The sequence below is a fragment of the Tachyglossus aculeatus genome, chromosome 9 (genome assembly GCF_015852505.1).
Source record: "Tachyglossus aculeatus isolate mTacAcu1 chromosome 9, mTacAcu1.pri, whole genome shotgun sequence".
In the NCBI taxonomy this organism is placed as follows: Eukaryota; Metazoa; Chordata; class Mammalia; order Monotremata; family Tachyglossidae; genus Tachyglossus; species Tachyglossus aculeatus.
In genome coordinates, this window is record NC_052074.1 from 48,170,724 (window position 1) to 48,196,005 (window position 25,282).

Consider the following 25,282-nt stretch of genomic DNA (forward strand, 5'->3'; position numbering starts at 1 on the left):
TTTTGTAGTAGCGTGTTCTCCCAAGCACTTAGTACAGTGCTGTGCCCATAGTAAGCACTAAATAAATACCACTGATTGATGGAATGATTCCCCCTGGGACAGTTGTTTTCTCTGGGCCATAGCCGGTGGTGGTTCTGTCCAAGGACTTTTAGGGGCAAGGGGAGGAGAGGACAGGTAAGGGGGTGACCTCCCTCCCTTGTAGATCTGGAGGCTCTGGCTTCTTTCCTTTTCCTTTTTTTTCTTTTAGACTGTGAGCCCACTGTTGGGTAGGGACTGTCTCTATATAGGGAAAGATCTAACTGGAGCAAAAAGAAATTTAAAAATGCAGTCCTCAGCCCATTATTCTATTTATTTATTACTCTCTTTTATTTGTACATATTTATTCTATTTTATTTTGTTAATATGTTTTGTTCTCTGTCTCCCCCTTTTAGACTGTGAGCCCACTGTTGGGTAGGGACTGTCTCTATATGTTGCCAACTTGGACTTCCCAAGCGCTTAGTACAGTGCTCTGCACACAGTAAGCGCTCAATAAATACGATTGATGATGATGATGATGATAGAGGTAGTATTTAAAGCCTGGGGGCGAATGAGTTCTTCAAGGGAGTGGTCCCCCTCTCCATCCCCCCCATCTTACCTCCTTCCCTTCCCCACAGCACCTGTATATATGTATATATGTTTGTACATATTTATTACCCTATTTATTTATTTTACTTGTACCTATCTATTCTATTTATTTTATTTTGTTAGTATGTTTGGTTTTGTTCTCTGTTTCCCCCTTTTAGACTGTGAGCCCACTGCTGGGTAGGGACTGTCTCTATATGTTGCCAACTTGGACTTCCCAAGCGCTTAGCACAGTGCTCTGCACACAGTAAGCGCTCAACAAATACGACTGATTGATCGACTGATTTCCGACTTAATTTCGGTGGAGCCGGAGCCTTCTGAGCCACATCGGCCTGGGCCGTGATTCCCGTGCACCTCCCGCACGGCGACCCCGGCAACAGGCTGGAGCCGCACGGCCGGGCCAGGTGGGATGGGAGGTGGCTCAGGGGGAAGCGAGCTTCCTCTGGCTCCGGGGCAGCTAACGGGAAGGGTGAAGGCTGCCGCAGCCCGGCTCCTGCAACATCCGTGGGGGGGTTTCAGGGGTTATTGGGCTTCAGCCCTCTGAACACCATACACAAGGCACGGCTGAAGAAGGGGGTACTTACAGGGTGCTGCATGATGTACGGTTGAGGTTGCATCCAAGAAGGACTCTGCACCTAGACAAATGGGAAAGGAGCAAATTGATGGCCAGAGTTGCAACCCCGCACCATCTCCATTTAGTCAACTTAAAAGAGAGAAAGTAAAACAGCAGCACATGTCTTCATCCTGTAAAGATCAGATGCAGAGGGCTGACGTCCTCTGAAAAGTTTTCTCTTGACAAAAGTGAAAGGAAGCAATTGCCATCATAAAGAGATACTTGTAATATTCCCCCATTACCACATCACATTACTCACTATAGGCACAACTCAGCCTGTGCTATGGGACAGCGCTTCAGCTAGGTCTAGCCGGTAATACAGTGAGCTACCTTCTAGCCTCCCATTTCATGCCCCTCCCAAATCTCCCTCCAACTTTGAGAGGCCGAGTATTCACGCTGTGTACGTGAACCCTTTCATAGAACAGCCCTATATTTAAGAAAAGACAAACTGACTTGATAGTACCACATTTACTCACGTGATTGTCTCACTTTTTGCATCCCAAAATAGGGGAGGACTATTAAGTGGGGAATTAGGAGGAGGAGGAGAATCAACGATAAGGGGAAAGGAAGGAAGAGAAATATCTGAGGGCGCTTTAGACTTACTTCTACTACATTCTCCCAAATGCTGCAGACAGTAGGCAGTCGGTGAACTACTTCCTAGCCCCTTCTCTGCCTACCTGGAGTTTGCAAAATCTCCGCAGTGTTCTGACTCTATTTCCCCTTCCTGCCCCCAGCAAGTCCAAGTTTCCAAGAAACGCCCCCTGGGTAAGGCTGTCTCCACCCGTGTTCTGACCTTACTCCTCCTCCCTACCCTGTGTGTGCCGCTACCACTGCTAAACAGAAATTATCTTTAATTTTCTCCTCAAAAACTGAGGGTAGGGCGAAAGAGAAAATTATGTAGCGGAGGCAATTATGTGAGCGAATATGCAGCACATTCTGCTGCGTACAGAAACACCACATCTCGCTATTTAGTGTAGATTTCTGACCTATACGGGCCCAGTTACAGGCTGTTTTCATTTTAAATGGTTATTAAATCACAGCTAATTAAGGAAGGAGCTCAGCAGTTTCATAGGCCATTAGGGGTTTGGGTTAAAAAATAAACAAGGCAACCATCCCAACAACAAAAACCATGCAAAGGGATGAATTTCCATCCCCTTCACTCCACAGAAGCTGCCCTCTAAAAGGTCAAAAATGGTCTGCTTCTTGCCCGATTCATCATAATGTCCTTGATTTCTCAGCTGCCTTTGAATCTGTTGGCCAACCCCTTCTCCTGGAAACATTTCACTGATATTACCGTCCTCTCCTGGTTCTCCTACCTCTCTAGCCGCTCATTCTCAATGTCTTTAGCAGGCTCCTCCTCTGCCTCTCATCCTAGGCTCATTTCTGGGCCCCCTTCACCCCCTCATCATCATCATCAATCGTACTTATTGAGCGCTTACTATGTGCAGAGCACTGTATTAAGCGCTTGGGAAGTACAAATTGGCAACATACAGAGACAGTCCCTACCCAACAGTGGGCTCACAGTCTAAAAGGGGGAGACAGAGAACAAAACCAAACATACTAACAAAATAAAATAAATAGAATAGATAGGTACAAGTAAAATAAATAAATAAATAGGGTAATAAATATGTACAAACATATATACATATATACAGGTGCTGTGGGGAAGGGAAGGAGGTAAGATGGGGGGGATGGAGAGGGGGACCACTCCCTTGAAGAACTCATTCGCTCCCAGGCTTTAAATACTACCTCTATCATCATCATCATCATCAATCGTATTTATTGAGCGCTTACTCTGTGCAGAGCACTGTACTAAGCGCTTGGGAAGTACAAATTGGCAACATATAGAGACAGTCCCTACGCAACACTGGGCTCACAGTCTAAAAGGGGGAGACAGAGAACAAAACCAAACATACTAACAAAATAAAATAAATAGAATAGATAGGTACAAGTAAAATAGAGTAATAAATATGTACAAACATATATACATATATACAGGTGCTGTGGGGAAGGGAAGGAGGTAAGATGGGGGGGGATGGAGAGGGGGACCACTCCCTTGAAGAACTCATTCGCTCCCAGGCTTTAAATACTACCTCTATACAGATGATACCCACATCTCCAGCCCTGGCCTGTAGTCTTGTATTCCTCCTGCCTTCAAGACATCCCTACTTGGATGTTCTGTCATCACCTCACATTTAACATGTCCAAATCCGAACTCCTTATCTTCCCACCCAAATCCTGTCCTCCCCCTGATTTTCCTGTTGCTGTACACAGCACCACCATCCTTCCTGTACCACAGACCTGTAGCCTTGCAGTTATCCTCAGGGTCGTAGGTTCGGGCCCCACGCCGGGCGTATGACCTTAGAAAGCAACGTAGCTCAGTGGCAAGAGCCCAGAGTTGGGAGTCAGAGGTCATGGGTTCTAATCCCAGCTCCGCTGCTTGTCAGCTGTGTGACTTTGGGCAAATCAGTTAACCTCTCTGGGCCTCTGTTCCCTCATCTGTAAAATGGGGATGAAGACTGTGAGCCCCAAATGGGACAACCTGATCACCTTGTATCCCCCTAGCGCTTAGAACAGTGTTTCGCACATAGTAAGCGCTTAACGAACACCATTATTAGGAGAAGCAGCATGGCTCAGCGGAAAGAGAATGGGCTTGGGAGTCAGAGGCCATGGGTTCTAATTCCGGCTCCGCCACTTGTCAGCTGTGGGCAAGTCACTTAACTTCTCTGTGCCTCATTTACCTCATCTGCAAAATGGGGATTAAGACTGTGATCCCCCACGTGGGACAACCTGATCACCTTGTATCCCCCCCAGCATTTAGAACAGTGCTTGGCACATAGTAAGCACTTAAATACCATTATTATTATCATCATCCTTGACTTATCTCTCTTGCTCAATCCACATATTTAATCTATCACTACATTCTGTCGGTTCAACCTTCACCGCTGAGCTAAAATCTGCCCTTTCCTCTTCATCCAAACTGCTACCTCGTTAATCCAAGCCTAATGTATGAGCCTCCTGGCTGACCGCCTAGCCTTACGTACAAATCTGTAATTTATATTGATGTCTGTCTTCCCCTCTAGACTGTGAGCTAGTTGTGGACAGGGAATGGGTCTGTTATATTGTAGTCTCCCAAGCACTTAGTAAAGTGCCTGGCGACCAGTAAGCACTCAATAAATGTGATTGATAGATGAAGCGGCATGGCCTAGTGGAAAGAGCACCAGCCTGGGAGTTAGAAGACCTGGGTTCTAATTAATGGCTCCACCACTTGTCTGCTCTGTGACAAGTCACTTGACTTTTCCTGTGCCTCAGTTACTTCACCTGTAAAATGGGGATTAAATCCTCCTCCTTCTGACTTAGACTGTGCACCCTTTGTGGAACAGGGACTGTGCCCAACCTGATTATTTTGTATCTGCCCCAGCGTTTGACATACAGTGATGCTTAGCAGGTACCATGAAAACGTGAATATTTTGAATCAGTTAATAATCCAAACACACAACCTAAAATACTGGGCCTGAATTTATTCATCTAATCTGAAAAGAACTGCAATCTCAAACGCCTTTATCAACCAAGAAATTAAACCCTCTGAAACATTCCTGCTAGCTGGATTGCGAATTAGCACATAATTTCTAGATGGTGAGCCCATTTTTGGGTAGGGATTGTCTCTATTTGTGGCTTACTAGTACTCCCCATGCTCTTAGTGCAGTGCTCTGCACACAGTAAGCACTCAGTAAATACGACTGAATGAATAGAATTCGAAGTCTAACCCCCAAACTCTACTACAGCAAAGAAGAAAATGAATTCTGTGAAGCAGTTTGTGGGTGAGGCCTCTGGACCGAGAAAGCCCAGAAAGGGGCTAGAGACAAGCTCTGAGCAGATCCCTTACATCATATGAAATTGAACAGTGCTTAGCACATAGTATGAGCTTAATAAATACCATTATTATTATTACATGAAGTAAAGTAACAAGACCAATCAGCTTTCTTGACTGTGGAAGAAACTGTAGACCCCTGGAAGTCATAGGTGCAAACTCCTTGGGAGCCAGGGGGCCCAAAATGGCAAGGCCCTTAAGTTTTATCTGCAGAAACTGGAAGCAGGTTGGGTAGCATGGCTTGCCCCACAAGAGGGTCACCAAAATGCTGGCTCCAAGCCAACTGGAGAAGGAAGCCTCTCTATTGCTTTTCTGACCCTTAACAGGCCCCGGGACAGGGTGCTATTTTTGTTTGCGTTTTTAATGGTCTTTAAGAACTTACTATGTGCCTGCCAGGCACTGTTCTAAACGCTGGGGTTAATACAGCAACTTAATCAGGTTGGACATAGTCCCTGTCCCCCATGGGGCTTGCAGTCTTAATCCCCATTTTACAGATGAGGTGACTGAGGCACAGAGAAGTTGTGACTTGCCCAAGGTCACACAGCAGACAAGTGGCAGAGGGGGGTGGCTTGTATGGCATTGCTTGGGGCTGCAGTCACTGTGCTGCCCCTTCAGGGTCTGGGATGCTTGGGAAGCAGCATTATAAAGAGATAAGGAATTAGAGGGAGTGGAGAAAATGCCACAGATGGAAAAAATGCTGGGCTGCATGAAGAATCTGATAGAGTAATGGCATATCTAATCAATCAATCAATAATCAATCGTATTTATTGAGCACTTACTGTGTGCAGAGCACTGTACTAAGCGCTTGGGAAGTACAAGTTGGCAACATAGAGAGACAGTCCCTACCCAACAATGGGCTCACAGTCTAGAAGGGGGAGACAGAGAACAAAACCAAACATATTAACAAAATAAAATAGATATGTACAAGTAAAATAGAGTAATAAATATGTACAAACATATCTAATGTTCTTAGGATCAGATTCCTTGCCTCCCAATCTCCTCCCCCCTCCACCCCCAAAAAAGAGAAGGCAGTAAAATGGGGATTAAGACTGTAAGAGCCCAGTGAAACATGGGCTGTGTCAAGTCTGATTAGCTTACATCTACCCCAGGGCTCAGTAAAATGCCAGGCACATAGTAAGTGGTTAACAAATACCGTAAAAGAAAAAAAAAAAATACGAGGTTAGGATTGGCTGTGATGGCAAATCAGCTCGATACTCTTCACTGTGGATTTGTTCCCCAGCTAAGTTTGATTAAAATGAAGTGCTTCTCGCTCACTGACTTTCAGTTATCTGGACTGGAGCCTTCCCCAACATTAGGGCACTGGGGATGGCAAGTATTTTTAATTCCAACTGTCAACTGGGAGCTGGATGGGCATAGGCCTGATCAGACACAAATCACTTGTAACTGCACAGCCCTCATTGCAAAGCTTCCAGGGGCTAATAGCTGCAACAGGAACTAATTTGGACCAGACCCTGTTTTCAATATGATTCAGGGGGCTGAGAGTAGCAGCAAGCCGCAGAGCCAGGGCCTGCAATGCCTACTTCACAGAGCTCTGGGAGCGTACAGTGAATCCACTTGACACTTTTCTTTGATTTCTCCAACCAATAATGGTTGCTAAAAGCTTGTGTTCCTTTTCTTTTTTTTTTTTTTTAGCATTTATTAAGCGCTTACTATGTGCAAAGCACTGTTATAAGTGCTTGGGAGGTTACAAGGTGATCAGGTGATCAGCCACGGGGGGCTCACAGTCTTCATCCCCATTTTCCAGATGAGGTAACTGAGGCCCAGAGAAGTGAAGTGACTTGCCCAAAGTCACACAGCTGACAATTGGCGGAGCCGGGATTTGAACCCGTGACCTCTGACTCCAAAGCCTGGGCTCTTTCCATGGAGCCACGCTGCTTCTTTTCTGTGAAGTGATTCAAGCCTAGAGGTTGTGGTTTATGTAAATAAGGGGCATGAAATGAAATACAGCTTCCTTGGGTGCTAAAGGGAACGCTTCATGTGTCTTGGGGAAGAAGAGAAAGTAGTGGAATAGAATCCCACAAGGAATGATGCAAAACGGTGGATAGGTGGCTATACACTTGCTACATTTTTGCTGTGAGATATTATCTTGCAATAATGATAACTGGTATTTGTTAAGCACTTAGTACCAAGCACTGGACCCAGATTCTAAAAGGATGGGAGCACAAGTGTCATCAATGTTACAGATGAGGAAATTGGGGTATAATGAAATTAAGTGACGCAGTAGGACTCCCAGTCCCGTGTTCTTTTCACTAAGCCAAGTTGCTTCTCTTTTGACCAAAATTTACATCACTTAGTACAGAGAAATGAGCTTCCTAATACTCAATTACCGGCAGCAAAATAATTAAAGTTTGCATCAATCATAACTCCGATTTATCTGGGAAATGGTTCTTATGTAAGTGAAGTACACTAAATTTCTCTCTGTGCCTACTGGGAATAAACACTGAAGAGCGATGCCTTTTGGTCTTGACTAATTATGAAAGAAGAGCATGTATGCTCAGCTATTTGGGAAAGTGAATGACTCCACAGAAAATGCAACAGTCGCCTCCACAACTTAAGTGAAACTCACAAAGCTAGAAAATGAGGGGGAAAAGGACACCTTGAGCATCAACGATGAAACAAGGTAGAAATCTGGTGGTCTACAGAGACAATCAGAAGGAAAAAAAGATTTGCTAGTCAATTGCCATTATGCCTGTTTATCTGAATTTGCAGTTATCTGTACTAATCTGGCCCCGGCTTATTTGAATAATTGCCGTTTGTCATGACCACCTACAAAACATGCAACCTGTGGCCGCATCTTGCACCATTTCCTGACTAACCCCAGCATATGTCAGCCTCAATTTTACATGCAGTCACTTCAGGTAATTCAATCCTCTTGTCCCCTTTCCAACAGCTTTTGGCCTTCCTCCCTTCCCTGCCTTCTTTTTTCCCCTCCGTCTTTAACCATAGTGGCAGTTAGCCAAACATACAGCAAGGGATCACAGGGTGGGTTCAGTGGGGTGGAGAGTCCAGTGAGATCCTCTCCCAAAATGTCACCACCACCCATTCCACACCCTGTCCTGGTCCAGTCTTGTTCCCGATATTACTACTATGTGAGACTATGAGTGGAAAGGAGGGAGAGGGAGGGAGGGAGGGAGGTGTCTGGCCTAGCAAGCAGCATCTGTCACTCTGGTTTAAGGGAAGAAAAGAAAAAAGCAGGAGCATGGAGAGGGTGGGAGGTCCAGAGAGGCAAGGGGTCCCAGGTTTGGGGTCTTGCAGCAAAAAAAACCCCTGCTGGAATGAAGGATGGGGGTAGGGAAAGAGAAGTGGGAAGGTACAGGATAAGGAAATGTCCTGACTGGTTCTGAAATGGAATACAGTTAATGGCCTTTAAGTTTACGGTCAAATTTAGCACCATGATACAACCAGTCACAATACCACCACATTTCCACAGAACTGCTGGATCTTGAGGTATGCCTGTACTTATCTGTGAAGGGTCAAGAGGAGCTGTTAGGGATGGGGAAATACCTACCTAGATCCAGAGCTAATTTTTGATTGCTATCCAAAACTCAAAAATGATATATTGAGATTAACCTGCTTTATACATTGAAATGGGGGCAAACCACTTTCACATTTGGGCTTAAAAAAAGAGCCAACAACAAAATCTCCACTATTATCATGAGACACAGCCCAAACTGCATAGGTTACTGCCCACCTCATTTTCTAAACAACTAAGGAAAACAATTACACTGACCAGTAAGGACTTTCAGCCAGTCTCAGGGATTAGCGTCAATTTCACCAAGCAGGACAGAAATTGCAGCAATAAATAGTACACGTTGTTCAATCACCACCCATGACATGCACACACATTTTCAAGAGAGATTTTAAGAGATTTTTTTCACAGAACAATTGATACATCCTGAAATAGCTCTATGCATCATATATGCAAGCTCCTTTTAGCTCTCTCTCTAAATAAATATTTATGCACACTCTAAACTCCTCGAAACAAGCAACCCATTATGAACTAGGTATTCATTTTACTGCTGCATGGAATTTGGAACGTATTTCTTTACAACTTTGCACAAATACTGAGACCTACGTAAAACAAAAGTAAAAATGAACAGGGTCTCAAGTCTTTGCAATAGCAGCGCTGAGCCCTGAAAACTACAAACCTGATATGTGGAAACAGGAGAAGCAATATAGGGTGTAATCGACGTCTGAGTGATCATTCGATTTGTAGCAATACTGTATGGTGAAGGATAAAATCTAGAACAAACACAAATGCCCTTATTAAATAAAGCCCTTAGGAAAATACTGTCATTTTAATCATTTAGAGCCCAGAAAGGATCTGGGCACCATGTTCCCTCCCTCTGTTTCCCTCAGGACCTACCCATTCTGTAAAGCAGCTGTAGTTGGATCATAAGTAAGTGTCATTCCGGCCTGTGGGGAGGAAGAAAGTGCATTTAGAATGGAAAGCGTTCACAGCATTCCATTTTTCAGTGTCATACAGTGTAAAACATGATTGCTTAACATCATTCTACTATTGCAAAAAATTACAGTTCAGTGATGCTTTCTATACATGGGAGTTAATATTAGGAAAAATAATTATAAACTAAATGGCATCACTCTAGAATTAAGCCAACATGATTACCTACTTTCTGACCCCATTCTATAAATCACGACCGACAATACAGTATGAGGGAAAGGTGGAGCCAGAGTAAAAATCCTGCCTGAAAGAGGAGGAGCAAACGCGTCGAGTTTGTGGGTGCTGCCCTTAATTAAATACACGAAGAAAAACACTTGGGAAACTGGTTCTTCAAAATGCATACATGGAAGTGTGTTCAAGTTATAAATGTATTCCAGTCATTTCAGGACAATTCTTGAACACCTCATTACCCCTACCAGAGCATAAAATTACAGTAAGAGAAAAACACTGCACCATGCTTGCATATATTTTATATCCCTTGAAAACACATAGTAAAACCTCTGAATTATCATCCAGGGGTAAAATATGCACTTGTAGCAAGTTTAAGCCTGGTACATTTTGTGAGTTTATAGACCATCCCCGCAAGAAATTCTACAGTTCTAGGCGATTCCCCCCTCTTCTAGACTGTAAGCTCATTGTGGGCAGGGAACGTGCTTACCAAGAACTCTCCCAAACACTAAATTGAGTGCTCTGCACACGGTAAGCGCTCAATAAATACCACTGATTGACTGAGATCTGATTGCTGGCATCTACTCAAACAGTGTTGAGAAAAAGCAACAAAGTCTTTTGTGTGACTATTATTTCCGTAAGCACTCATTACTACACACCCACACTGAAATTTCAAGGAAGGACTTACAAGTCTCACCTCGCCTTCTCTCTGCCATGCTCTTCCATTCTGTATGTATTTGCTCTGGTTCTGTCTCTTCTTCTGTCCTCCATCTGCAAACTTGCACAATAAGGGTTCTGCAGGAGCTGAAGAAATGGAGAAACGACACTATAAGGTCAAAAGCCCATTGGGATTGTGATGGTGGATAGGGTCAATACGTAAAATAAATTTTAACCTACAATTACAGGTTAGCCTCTTTGGAAAATGAACCGTCCCTACCACGGTTACAGAACTGGATGGGGACTGTTTTTTAAAATGACAGTCCACCTTGGTTCTTTTCAAATCATCAGTGAAAAGTATAGAATGAAATGAATTTCCTCTTCCCGACTTGGTTGGGAAAGGATGCATTTGAATCTTCCAGCTGTGGTTTTTAAAAAGGTGGGAGAGGGGAGGGCGGGGACAGGAAGAGCAGTAGTGACAGTAATATTTAATAAACCCCTACTGAATGCAACACACTGTACTAATCTGGACATAAGATGTACAAGGCATGTTTCCTGCCCCCAAGAATCCCATCAGAGATCAATTCAGAGACCAGATGGGGAAAAGAGGACATGCAGTCACATGTAGACTCTATCTACAATGGTTCTAAATGCAGTATCCAGAAAGTCGAAAACAGCTACGCCCCAGAGCTAGCACCTCTTCTGCCTTTGCCTCTAAATTCTCCCCTAGCACCATGAAGACCATGACTCCTGAAAGCTCTTGCCCTTTTGTCCTTTATGTGGGTGTTTCTGATCAGTACAATAAAAGGATCCCTTGCATCCAACTAGTTTCCCTCAGGCTGGCTTCGTCTTCCGGGCAAACACAGGTATTACTCTCACGTTCGGTTTCGAAGTGAAACTTAAAGGGAAAAAATAATGCTCAAGGAAAATGGATTCCTTTCCCCTCTGTGTCTCATTATCCTCATTTATCTTCCTTATTTATGCCCTATTGCTAGCAGGCAGCCTCTAACCCAGCCACACGCTAACCACACGGAATGAAAGCAGTAGAGGACCTGCCTCTTAGTGCTTCTCTGTCAGCGCAACCTGTAATTCCTCTTCCATGAGCTGTCGGGGGTTGTTGGGCGACACTCCTTTATCCTTCCCCAGAAGGCAACACCCCTTTGGGACATGTTAGGATCTGAACTTGTGGTCGTTCTGAAGTGAACCGGGCCCAGGAGTATGGGAGGTCAAGAGCACATCCTTGCTGCTAAAACATGTGACATGGAGATGAGAATTGGCATCTGCCCCATTATTCACAAGGGGCCTTTTTGTTTACCTCCTGCGGCCCTCCCTCTCCCTCCCCTCCCTCCTCCTGCTTTCCCGTGCAAGGGACTCTTATTGGAAGCAATCTGGGTGTGGAGGATGACTGGACAGGGGAAGAACTGATCTTTGTCCTCCTTTTGAAGAAGATTTGGATTTTCCAAAATCCTTACTGCCTTGAATGATGAGTAAAGGTAAAAGCAAAAGAAGGCGATGAAGCAAAGTGATGAGGAGATCGATTCCTACGGAATCTCCCTTAAGAAGATTATTTAAACAGATAAAACTTGACAAAGACACTCCTCTCCCCTTCCAATCCTGCGAGAGGTGGGAGTGGATTAGCTATCCTAAAAGTCCTTCCCCAGTTCCAGGTTTTGAGCGGCTTGAGACCTCCCCGGAAATGTTTCACTACTTGTAGCAGACAGGGAAGGGAGGCAGAATAGACCGATGGAACCAAGGGAAAAATTTGGTAAGTTCTTCATGGAGCCTTGATGAAATCACCCCAAATGCCAACAGATGCTCTGATCTATAAGATCGGATTGTGTGGAAAGTTACAAAATTAAATACGGTAAAGAGGTTTAATAATGAACAGCCTCTAACTATGTTTATCCACTTTAACTGTTGAGCAACAGGGCATTCTGGATCCAGAAATGTTATAAGAATGGAATAAACCTTATAGGAACTCTAGATCAAGGTTTTTAATAGAAGCAGATGATACACAACACATTTTAATCATTTTAAAACGGTATTTATGACATGATCTGATACTCTGTCACAAACTTTATTTTTTTTTCCTAAGGCTAAAAGAGTGGGATGAAGAAACAGCTTATCAGCTAGCAGGTGTCCCACTTGTCTTAGGCTCACCAATTTCTCATTAATCTTGAAACAGTGTGGCTGACAGGAAGGCTAAAGAAAATTAAAATGGGTACAGCCACTTGATTCACTGAAATTAATGTCTCTCACTATTTTGCACTTAAATATCCTAAAACCCAAACAAGGACTTCTCACTACATAATAACTGACAAACTGTACAAAATTCTCCTTTGACTTAACTGATCAGACAAGCGGAGAGTCATTTACAGTATAGTGGGGTTTTCTTGTTTTTTAAAAATGCTACTCGGATTAATTGCAGCTGATGCTGCTGTTACTTCTGCATTGCTGCCCCATCTACTGGGTGACCTTATTTTGAGAAATTGCATTTCTCTACAAGTTTTTGATGTCTCATTCTCATTTAAACAGTTGTTTCTGGTACTCCGAGAACGATTCAGAGCTCTACTCTTACAGCTTTTGTAAGGAAATTTTAGGTGGCAGATGGGGCTTCATTCATTATTACTACAATGAGATGTGTACCATGAATATAGAACAAAAGCTGTCTATGCTCTCTTCTTTGAAATCAGCCAAGAAAAATGGTCTGTACTAATGGGGACTTGGTGGCTGGGGCAGCAGAGAACGTTTTATTATAATTTTTAATGGTATTTGTTAAGCACTAACTGTGCTTAACAGGACTGTACTAAGTGCTGGGTAGATACAAGTTTATCAGGTCCCTGTCCCACAGTCTCACAGTCTTAATCCCCATTTTACAGATGAGGCAACTGAGGAACAGAGAAGTTAAGTGACTTGCCCAAGGTGACATAGCAGACAAGTGGAAGAGCGGGGATTAGAACTCAGGCCCTTCTGAGTCCCAGGCCCATGAACTAGACCTCGCTGCCTCAACAGCCTCATGGAGAGAACCCTATAAGATAATCTAAAACCTCCAAGAAGATTTTTGGCCTGAATTGTTTGTTATTAGTAATTATTATTATGCTATTTGTTAAGTGATTACTATGTACCAAGCACTGTTCTAAGCACTGGGGGTAGACACAAGGTAATCAGGCTGTCCCTTGTGGGGCTCACAGTCAAGCCCCATTTTACAGATGAGATAACTGAGGCACAGAGAAGTGAAGTGACTTGTCCAAGGTCACACAGCAGACAAGTGGTAGAGCCAGGATTAGAGCCCATGTCCTCTGACTCCCAAATCCATGCTCTTGCCACACTAGGCCATGCTGCTTGTATTATACTCTCCCAAATGCTTAGTAAGTACAGTGCTTTGCACACAGTAAGAGCTCAATAAATGACAATGAATTGAATGAATTACCCAGGTGGACGATCAACAGAGTCAAACTAATGGGATAAAATGGCTCAATCCCTTACTCTCCAATTCACTCATTTTTAGAGGTAAGCTTGCTTTACAGAGATCATACATTGACTGGAAACTCCTTTTGTCCTAAGGTGGTAATGGAGCTCTCTACCTCGTGTCTGGATGTGGAAAAAACAAAAATCTTCCAAAACACACAAAGTTTTCCATCTAAATTCGAACTGGGATCGGAGGTAAGATATTCAGTGCGAGAGGACCTTAGGCATAAGCTCATTTTAACTGGAGAAAACCTGAAGGTTATCTTTGAACTCTGACAACACTTTCATATGACTGATTGAATGATTCCCTTCTCTAGCCCCCACTGAGGTAGAATACTACTATATCTCCCCAGTCATGACCTATCACCTCCAAGGCATCTCCACATGGATGTCCTATTGGCACCTCGAGCTCCAAATATCTAAAATGGAACTTACCTTCCTAAATAACCTTACTCCACCTAACTTTCTCTCCGCCTTTCAACTCTTACATTCCAGCCTTCTGCTACATTCTGTTGGTTTTTCCTTCACAATATTTCCTGCATTTGTTCCTTCCTCTCCACCCCAGTGGCCACTACCACTGTGGCCCCAGCGCTTGTCATTTCCCAGCTAAATTTCCACTTCAGCCATTTACTGGTCACTCTTCCTCCAGCCTCTCCCTTCTCCGGTTCACACTTCGCTTGGTTGCCTGGTTAATATTTTTAGAACACTGTTCTGCACATGACTTTCAGCGACTCAAGAGCCTCTGTTGATTACCCATTCCTCTCCATAAAAAAAAACAAACCCTCCTGGCAATTGGTTTTATGGCTTCCAACCAGAGACTCAAAAGCCTCCAATGATTACCCATTCCTCTCCATATCAATAAAAACAAAACCTCCTGACAACTGGTTTTATGGCTTCCAACCAGCTCCATCCTCCCCAGTGACCCACTCTTTTCTCCCCATGCACCCCATCTTTCACTCTTCATTTCTACAAAGGCAACCTTCTCCTTTTGCCTTGAATTCGACTGTCCCTCCTTTCAACTCCTTCTCATGCCTCCTCCTGCCTGGATCCTTCTCCCCTTTCAAGCCCTCCGAATCACAACTCTATCTTCAAAGCCCTCCTGAAATGTCTCCAGGAAGTATTCCCTGATTAAGCTTCACCTTCTCAAGTTGTGTCCATTCAACAATCCCCTTCAACACTTAAATGTACGCATAGTCTCATCCCTGTAACCTTCCTAAAATCCCACCTCACCTAGGTCACAACATCCCAGTTGTGTCAACTCCACAACTACTCTCATTACTCCCATCCTCAGAATTGATTTGTATACTCATTTATTCAGCAGTTTTACCCTGATACACTTGCTCCATTTTCCATTAAAGTCTCATTCTTCCTTCTGCTTTCATTATTTGTAAATAATTTTTTTCTGTATTCCTTATTAGGTTGTAAATTCCTAAGGGCAGGGAATATGTCTTACTACTACTACCATCTCACGTATTCAGTAAAGTTTACGCTCAATAAATGCCTATATATTAATAATAACTGACATATTTTTTCTTACTTTTGTTCTCAAAGGCTGTGGCTTTTTCCTGTGTCTGCCAGTCTGTCCTGACAGACCATAAATTTTTGAGGGTAATGGTCGGTGTTTCTTACTCAACTGTACTCTCCTAAGTGCTTAGTTCAATGCTCTGTTCATAACAGATGCTCAAAAAGGAATTACTGACTGGTTCTGTAAAAGGGGAGTGGGAAAAAGTAATTAGATGGTAAGCAAGAAAATCCAAATCTAAGCACATATTTCTTAGGAGTTAGGAACTTTATCCCTCAAAATGATTCATGTTTCAAGAAGCTCATACTGCCAACTCACGACGGATTATCTGAGTTACTCTGGAAAGTCTGACAGACATAATGCACGGCTGCCACTGTCGTAGATTTTATCCATTTTTGCACATGTTAAAAGTACAAAATTGACCAAGTCATCATCATCATCAATCGTATTTATTGAGCGCTGTGTGCAGAGCACTGTACTAAGCGCTTGAGAAGTACAAGTTGGCAACATATAGACAGTCCCTACCCAACAGTGGGCTCACAGTCTAAAAGGGGGAGACAGAGATCAAAACCAAACATACTAACAAAATAAAACAGACTAGATATGTACAAGTAAAATAAAGAGTAACAAATATGTACCAGTCATTTTTGAAATTTTACAGAAATGTAATTTTTTTAAACAAATCTTTGAGTACCCTAAAGTTCACGAATGGACAAAATTTGGTGTGGGTGCATTTGTGGACAGGAGGTTTCCACAGCCCTTCCCAGAATTCTCATCATCATCATCATCATCAATCGTATTTACTGAGTGCTTACTATGTGCAGAGCACTGTACTAAGCGCTTGGGAAGTACAAATTGGCAACATAGAGAGACAGTCCCTACCCAACAGTGGGCTCACAGTCTAAGAGGGGGAGACAAAACCAAACATACTAACAAAATAAAATAAATAGAATAGATATGTACAATTCTCCCCCATGAGAGTCCCCTTTCTTTCCTCAAGATGGTGTCTCGCCAGAGTATGCATCCCAAGAGTTTTTGCCACTTCTCTCCAGCCGGAATTTCCTCTGGGAGGAGAGGGGCGGGAGGAAGAAAGGGCTTTCCTGTTGGCTGGGGCTGAGGGCAGTGTTGTAGCTTTGGGATGTGTAGGGGATTGCAACTGGTAGAGAAACAGGTGGGTGCTACTGGGGTCTGGGTGTGGGATTATATTTGCCTCTGGTTTAGTGATGTTTCCTGGGCCACATCCGAAGAGGGGAAAAAATATTGGTGGCAGCCCTGATAATCCAGAACCACAGATCTTCCACAGCACATACCAACATCCCACGCTTGGAGAAGCAGCGTGGCTCAGTGGAAAGAGCACAGGCTTTTGGAGTTACAGTTCATGCGTTCAAATCCCAGCTCCGCCAACTGTCAGCTGTGTGACTTCGGGCAAATCACTTAACTTCTCTGTGCCTCAGTTCCCTCATCTGTAAAATGGGGATTAAGACTGTGAGCCCCCCGGGGGACAATCTGATCACCTTGTAACCTCCCCAGTGCTTAGAACAGTGCTTTGCGCAAAGTAAGCGCTTAGTAAATGCCTCATTATTGTGATTATTAACTATGCAGGGTTTGTATCCCTCTAATCGGATTGGGTAGGGACTGTCTCTATATGTTGCCAATTTGTACTTCCCAAGCGCTTAGTACAGTGCTCTGCACACAGTAAGCGCTCAATAAATACGATTGATGATGATGATGAGTTGGGAGCTGCCTCTGCTTCACTATAAATAGGGTTATCAGGGTCCCTCCTTCCTCACCCCTTCGAAGAAGTTTCCTACTCTGAAAAATCTGGAGCAGAGTCTGCTTCCGGGGCAGCAAAAATCTCTCTCCATTTACTCTCAACCAAGATCCTCGCTGTCATTTTTCTGAAGACTCGGTCTGATTGAAAGTACATGGCGTGGAGGAAAGAGCATGGGCCTAGGAATCAGAGGATCTGGGTTCTAATCCTGCCTCCACCGCTTGTCTGGTGCAAGTCACTTCACTTCTCTGCGCCTCAGTTTCCTCATGTCCTACGTTATTATCTTATACCTGCCCCAATGGTTAGTACAGTGCCTGGCACATAGTAAGCACTTAAATACCATTTAAAAAAAGGAACTTTTCTGTGAGTGATGGACTTCTTAGATCTTTGAACTGTTTACTTATTCTTGGTGGACTTAAAAGGACACCCAGTCTTTCTACCTTTCTCCCTTCGGCAAGCAAAGGTGAGGCACAAATGCTGACCGTTTATCCTTATTTAGTTGTTATAATGAGCATCACTACCAAACAGTTATTAAGCATTTGTCAGGCTCTGGACTTCTGAGGCACCGCTTTCCATATCACAAAACTGAGAAAATCAATCATTCAATCAATGATATTTCTTTCCCTACTGGAGCTTGGGATTAAGTAGGGTAACGTTATAATGAAATGAACAAATCTCACAATTTGAACACATTGCTACTGTGGGAAGAAAGGAATACTAAAATGCTAGTATCCTTCAAGGCCAACAGGCTCATTCTTGAGCTATCCAGGACAACAAACATTTTACCGGACACCCACAATGAAGGGAGCTAAACTGCCTAAAACACAGTTCCCCTGTGATCACTATTGTGCATTGTGGGCCTCTTGCAACATGTTATCAGACTGTTTGGATTGGCTCTGACTGCACATTCAAGGACTATCCTGGCTGTGCCATTAACTAGCAAATAACTTGATCTCCCTGGATTTGCTCCCTTGCCCATCAAATAAGGGTGGGACTGTGGTTGGTGAGGGTAGCTAACACAGAGATTTGCATCTTTACCACTTGGACTAGGTGATAACATTACCGATATTTTCAAGTTGGAACTACAGCGGTTTGAATCTGAGCATTTCTCTCTCAGACGCGCAAACGAGCCAATCACGTCGATTTACTCTACTCCTTCGATGTTTAGTGCTTTTCCCAGGCGGGATACTTCTTTCTAACGTGGTGATTAGCAGGTGTTTGGGGAAATGATTCCTTTGGCAGATCTGCAGCTATACATGTATTTTAAAAGCAGCCTCCCTAATCACCCACAAGAATCTCCTTGCCAATCACACACCCAGGATGGCCTTTGGTGCCGAGTCCATTTTGGAAAAATGGAGATGATGATTTGGGGGTCAACTGCTGCCTTGGGGATATTTTCAATTTTAAGCTTGTTTTGCTTAATCATTTCCACAAGAAGTCTCTCACATCAGAGAAGCAGCGTGGCTCAATGGGAAGAGCCCGGGCTTTGAAGTCAGAGGTCATGGGTTCAAACCCCGGCTCCGCCACTTGTCAGCTGTGTGACTTTGGGCAAGTCACTTCACTTCTCTGGGCCTCAGTTCCCTCATCTGTAAAATGGGGATGTGAGCCCCCCCGTGGGACAACCTGATCACCTTGTAACCTCTCCAGCGCTTAGAACAGTGCTTTGCACATAGTAAGCTCTTAATAAATGCCATTATTATTATTATCACTGGTGATGTTCTTGGACCAGCCAGCGGTAAGCTGACGGGTCCCAAGAGATAATGGCAGACACACCAGTGTGCCCTGAGAGCTTTAGGGCTCCACCAGTTTATTACAGCATAATTGTAGGCAGGTGCCCCCATTCAGACGAAGATGGCACCGACCTGAAACAAGGGACTTCGGGCTCCGAGACCATCCTTCCTTCCCCTAACCCAACCTTTCCCAGTGCAGCCGTTCTCAATCTTTGAAAACTCCCTGCGTGCTATGAAGCATTTTCTCATGGGGACGGTTAACATGAGCAGATGGTCATCATCATCATCAATCGTATTTATTGAGCGCTTACTGTGTGCAGAGCACTGTACTAAGCACTTGGGAAGTCCAAGCTGGCAACATATAGAGACAGTCCCTACCCAACAGTGGGCTCGCAGTCTAAAAGGGGGAGACAGAGAACAAAACCAAACATACTAACAAAATGAAATAAATAGAATAGATATGTACAAGTAAAATAAATGAATGAATGAATGAATGAATAAATAATAAATAAATAAATAAATGGTCAGCTCAGGGGACCAGTCTAAGTCGAGAAGATAAGGTTACGATGCCAAAGAAAAAGCACTTGGGCGAGTATAATGTACCCAAGAGTTGGTAGATATGTTTTCTGCCCAAAATGAGCTTATGGTCTAGTGGGGAAGTCTGCAACTGATGGCTCGCTGCATAGTTATTGTCCCCTTCTATCCCTAACCGCTACTAAGGAATCATCACTTTGAATGACCTCTGAAGGGTCAAGGGACCATTCTTCTGGATATTCTCTTCACCAATCAAAACCAAACTGTTCAGAGAAGCTCTCTCCTCTCATTTTGCAAGGGCCAGAGATTGTTTTCTTAGTTGAGCTCCTAAGTTTAAGGGTTCAGATCTTGAGAGCCGGAACAGCTAGTGAAGCTGTTCCTGCATAACTGGGCAGGGATAGAGGGAAGGAAGAGGGAATCAGTTGAAGTATTTGATCCCAATCAATGGCCTGTGAATCTCAAACTGACCTTGCTGAAAGCTTTCCAAACGCTGTCTTTAGTCTCTGCCATTTTAGAAACAATGCTCTCTGAACAGCTCCCGTAATTAACGCTTTTTTTCCGGCAATGTTTGCGGTTCTCAAAATGCCTCAATTACTATCGTTTATGAATGTTTGGGTACAGGATCGGCTTTCTCTGTTTTAGGCACCGTGCCAGAGGCCGAGGACTATATGTAACTTGCTTAGCAATTTCAATGCTAGAAACATGCCTTCCGTATTTGCATAACAAACATTTCCTGCTCTGCCTTCTCTTGCTGCCAGGGAGGTCCTGGGGCTCTGTTTCTGAGAACCACGTTTCAGCCTGTCTTTATTGCGGGCCAGACTCTGTTACTGTAACTAAACAGCATGCCCCAAACTAGGTATTCCCTAAACAGACTGTTTTCCTCCCACACCTTCTTTGGTTACAATCCCACCTACCCTGCCCTCTTTCACCCTCGCGTTTTCTAATTTGGTCACAATTCTGTTCTGTTGTTTCTGAGTCTTTTGCCCGTCTGACGAATTTGGGTTTCGTTCTTTACCAAGTGCTAACCTACTTTCGAAAACTGATTCCCCCGCTGTATTTCGTTGATTTAAACGAAGCCTGCTGGTGGTTTCTCTGGCTTACCACTCGCTCAACAATGAATCGGTTCAAGAGTTAGTTATCTTACATCATCTTTCATCCATTTGGGGGGAACCGGTGTTTTTTCAAAACATCCACACCTTCCACCTGAGATTGCTCATTACTCTCAATGCCTAATCCTGAACAGCACTTTATGGCTTCCAGCTGGGAGGACCTAATGGCAGAAGGGTGTAATTATGGCTTTTAAAGGTAGCCATGGGTGGGCAGGCAGTTGAGGGTAGGCAGGGAGGTGTGATCAGTTGATAACCATTGCTTACACCACCCCAGGATAGGCACAGGACAAGCATATCAGCCAAGAGAAATGCACTGAATAAACATTACTCTTGTGGTCTCCCCTTCTCCGGCCGCCCTTGCTTTTAGTTGGAAAAAGCACATTCAAATGGTCTTTTCCTTGTCTGAAACCTCCACCTTAGGTTTTACTGAGAGACTGAATGGATAGTAAGAAAATGACGAGAGCAGAATTTCTTGGAAAAAGCATCTTCTGTGAAAATGTTACACATAATACTGAAAATCATTCTAGTGACTATTTTTCCACATACTAAAAACATGGCACTGATCTTTGGCTAAGGAAATGGCTTCCATCCGCCTTTCGGATATTGAGACTCCCAAGGGACAGGGACCATGCCTAATTCCTTGCCTCCCAGTGCTCTGCACACAGTAAGCACTTAATAATATTATTACTACTACTTCTACTCTTTCGCACAGCAGGGGAAAGACACCTCAGAAATACTGCTGGAAGAGTTTCACACTTCCTGAAGCAGCCCTGAGAGTTTTGAGAAGCAGCATGGCCTAGTGGATAAAGCACGGGGCTGGAAGTCAGGAGGGCAGGGGTGCTAATCCCTTCTCTGGCATTTATCTGCTGTGTGACCTTGGGCAAGTAACTTTGCTTCTCTGTGCCTCTGTTAGCTTGTCTGTACAATGGCGATGACAACTGTGAGCCCCATGTGAGACGGGGACTGTGCCCGACCCGATTTGCTTGTATCCACCCCAGAGCTCAATACAGTGCCTGGCACATAGTAAGTGCTTAATAAATTCCACAATTAAAACTTGTCAAATTCCTTGGACTGAATTCCCCCAGCAAACCCATGTGCAGCTCTGCAATCAAATCTGAGTTTGTCCTTGTCCCTCCTCTTCCAAGCCCTCTTTACCTCACCCCCTTCTCTCTCATCCCCTGCTCCTTTTCCCCGACTCTCCCCAGGCAGGTTTGTTCTACAGGATATTTTTTTTTTCCTACAACCAGATAATTGTAAGCGCAAAAGAAAGGAGTGTGTTACCCTGTGTGCCCCGCATGGCCCTGTTATATTCTCAGCCCTCAACCTAGGCTTATGTAGAACCATCCATAGATGGACTTAGAAGAAATTATCCCCTTCACAGACAGGATTCTTTACTTGAGGAGGCTGTGTGATCAGACATTTCTAGGCAAATCCTTGAATCATGAGTGTGTGTTTGCTTATTTTGTTGCCTTGGACGTGGCTCCTAACTTGGACTGCTGCTCTACATAACTAAAACTGCTCTCAGTTTCTATATTCACTTCATGGAGAAAATCTCAGCCATATGGTTTTCTTGGAACAGTATTTTTAGGAGGCAAGACTGACAATGAAAATGGATGTCTTTCCCTAGAATTCACTCAGGCTGCTTCAAAATGCCCACGACTTTCCAACCTGTAAATTTTTAGCCTTTTTACCACTCAAGAATATCAACTCAATAGGTCAATCGGTAGTTACAAATGCCATAAACCCAGATAAAAAGATTTGGACTTCAGGAATGGATAGAGAAGAGTTGAATAAGGCTGAGGAAACAGGGAGAGTTTACTGTTTGCTACCAAGATTGCTTTTGAACATACAACTTAACTCAGCAAAAGTTTCCACTTCCTTCTCAAAGATCCTGTTTGGGTGACCCCCAAAACATTTTTAGCAGTAGATTGCAAGGGAGTAACAAAAACACACGGGCAGGGAACGTGACCCTCCTTGGGGCAGGGAACATGTCTACCAACTCTGTTGTAGTGTACTCTCCCTAGGTGCATGGTAAAGTGCTCTGCCCACAGTAAGTGCTCAATAAATACCACTGATTGGCCCATCTCGTGCATTTCAATGTGCAAATCTTTTAGTGTCACTATTCCTCTGGTATCTACCGAATTAGAACACAAGAATGAAAGGAAGATGAATTTTAGTTTCTTAATGTTCTCATCCCTCATTAATCAGTCAGTAGCATTTGTTGAGTACTTGGTAGGGTATTCCCCCCCCACACCCCGTATCATCATTATCTGTACTGGTTACATCCCAGAAGGATTTCTGATACTAGATGAGTAAAGCAAATTGTAACTCACACCATCAAATAAAATCATCAAATGTATTCATGAAAATTGTTGGTAGGTACACAAGACTAGGTCTCAACCAACATTAATAATAACTATGGTATTTAAGTTCTTACTATGTGCCAAGCAGTGGGGTAAAAACAAAGTAATCAGGCCATACACAGTCCTATCCTATGTATTCTAAATAGGGGGGAGTAGGAATTAATCACCATACTACAGAAACTGAGGCACAGAGAAGTTAAGTGACTTGCTGCAGGTCACAGAGCAGGCAAGTGGCACAGCTGGGATTAGAGGCCAGGTCCTCTGATTCCACTCGTCCGTGCTGCTTCTCCATGATGGCTTGGTTCAGCAGTCAAACAACAAAACCACAGTCAGGCACTTTGTAATTACCCAGAGAGAGCATAGTCTCTTAAATTATTTAAATATATGGAGTGCAAGTTGTTCGAGTCTCCCTGTGGATTTTGGGCCCTGGTCAATCCAGGGAAGACGATTAGGGAGACTGATAGTAACACTGAGATTGGCTGGCACGTTTGTGCCCACTGGAGGAAAAGTTTTATTTGATTTTTTTTTTGGGAGGGGGGTCCACAAGCGTTTCATCTCTGCCAATTTGTCCACCCCAGTCTTACACAAGACTTTGGTTTGCTGATCTGTGGGATATCACTGGGCAGGGCGGAGGCTCCTTTCATGGTGGTCACCTTTTCTGTTGGGACAGCAGTTGAAGGATGGCTTCCCCCTCTTCCCAACACTCTCACCCGAACTTCAAGCTACCACATTCCTGGGCACTGCTCTTCATGCTCTTGCTCAGGGCAAGTTCACTCAATTTAAAATATTTAACAAAACCATGAAGTGGCCGCTGTCAACTTTTGATGTTAGACTGATTTGGGAATCAGAAGATTGAAGGAAATGGGCATTTTACCCCAACCCCTTTATTATATGCATATTCTGTGATCTGGTTGGGTGGACCCTACAGTGAGGGTACCTTAGCCGGCCAATGGAACTAACCTCCTCCCTTACACCTGAACTGGAGCAGAATTTGGGGTGGGGGGAGCAGAAAAAGGAAGACAAGTAAATAAGGCAGAGGAACAGCCTTACACCATCTTACCTTCCTGCTCTTTGTTTCCCTGAAGCCTACCTTCCAGATGAACCTCACTCTCAACTCTCGCACCTCCAGACGTCGTTCACTTTCTTCCCTTGGCTTGGCTCACCGCCCCTCCAACCCCGGCACATTCAAATCCCTGCTAAAACCCTACCTCCTCTAACAAGAGCTCACAGATTATTTTCCTTCCACTAGAAGCCCTATCATCCCTTCACCCAACTCTAGGACATGTCAACTCATTTACACCCTCAGCACTCATACGTAAAGAATTTTCATGTTTGTCTCCCCCTCGTCCCCCTCTCCATCACCCCATCTTAACTCCTTCCCTTCCCCACAGCACCTGTATATATGTATATATGTTTGTACATATTTATTATTCTATTTACTTATTTATTTTACCTGTACATATCTATTCTATTTATTTTATTTTGTTAGTATGTTTGGTTTGGTCTCCCCATTTTAGACTGTGAGCCCACTGTTGGGTAGGGACTGTCTCTATATGTTGCCAATTTGTACTTCCCAAGTGCTTAGTACAGTGCTCTGCACACAGTAAGCGCTCAATAAATACGATTGATGATGACTGATGATGAAAGGGAGAGAGGAGTTGCTTTGTTATTCTCACTTAGTACAGTGCTCTGCACACAGTAAGCGCTCAATAAATACGATTGATGATGATGATTCTGTTCTTCCCAAGCGCTTAGTAGCATGCGTTGCACCAAGTGGACGCTCAATACGGTACTCCTGGTACAACTACAGTGGTAAAATGGTACTGATTTAAGGCTACGGACTGTCACTGACACACATCAGTCTGTGTGGGAAACCAAAGTTAAGCTACAGAATGTTTTGAAAATAATAGTATTTAAGGGTTTCTAATGTGCCATGATGTACTGGGGTAGATATGAGATAACCAGGTTGGACACAGTCCCTGATTGGAGAACAGTGGGGAAGAGAGAACAAGTAATGAATCCCTATTATATATACAGATGAGGAAAACTGAGACCCAGTGAGGTTAAGTGACTTCCCCAAGGTCACACAGCGGGCAAGCAGCGGACCTGGGATTTGAACCCAGGTCCTCTGACTCTCAGGCCTGTGTTCTTTCCACTAGGCCATGCTACTTGGAAGCTACAATTTCTGTAACAAAACAAAATGGAAGTTGGAAGAAAAAAAAAAAAGAGGGGTGGACTTTTCCCCCACTTGCATGACTTTCACACCTACAAAAAAGTAAAATGTCCCCTTTGTTTCTGAATCATCACACCTATCTAGTGGCAATGATGCACAATACTTATACCACACCCAGGGTCTGAACTGTTTTTCTACT

At 43.8% G+C, this 25,282-nt stretch overlaps 1 protein-coding gene across 7 annotated transcripts in view; it reads right to left on the minus strand.

The window, feature by feature from the left end:
* The window catches only part of RBMS1 (RNA binding motif single stranded interacting protein 1), a 227,470-nt gene that overhangs the window by 8,759 nt on the left and 193,429 nt on the right, over window positions 1-25,282 (minus strand). For 6 of the 7 annotated variants that reach the window (XM_038751078.1, XM_038751076.1, XM_038751075.1 and 3 more), the window contains exons 7-10: window positions 10,445-10,560; window positions 9,493-9,542; window positions 9,275-9,368; window positions 1,206-1,256 (exon numbers count right to left, since the gene is read on the minus strand). In XM_038751078.1, coding sequence (XP_038607006.1) covers window positions 1,206-1,256; window positions 9,275-9,368; window positions 9,493-9,542; window positions 10,445-10,560 — 311 coding nt within the window. The remainder of the gene's footprint in view (window positions 1-1,205; window positions 1,257-9,274; window positions 9,369-9,492; window positions 9,543-10,444; window positions 10,561-25,282) is intronic. The other variant, XM_038751077.1, reaches the window with a different exon arrangement.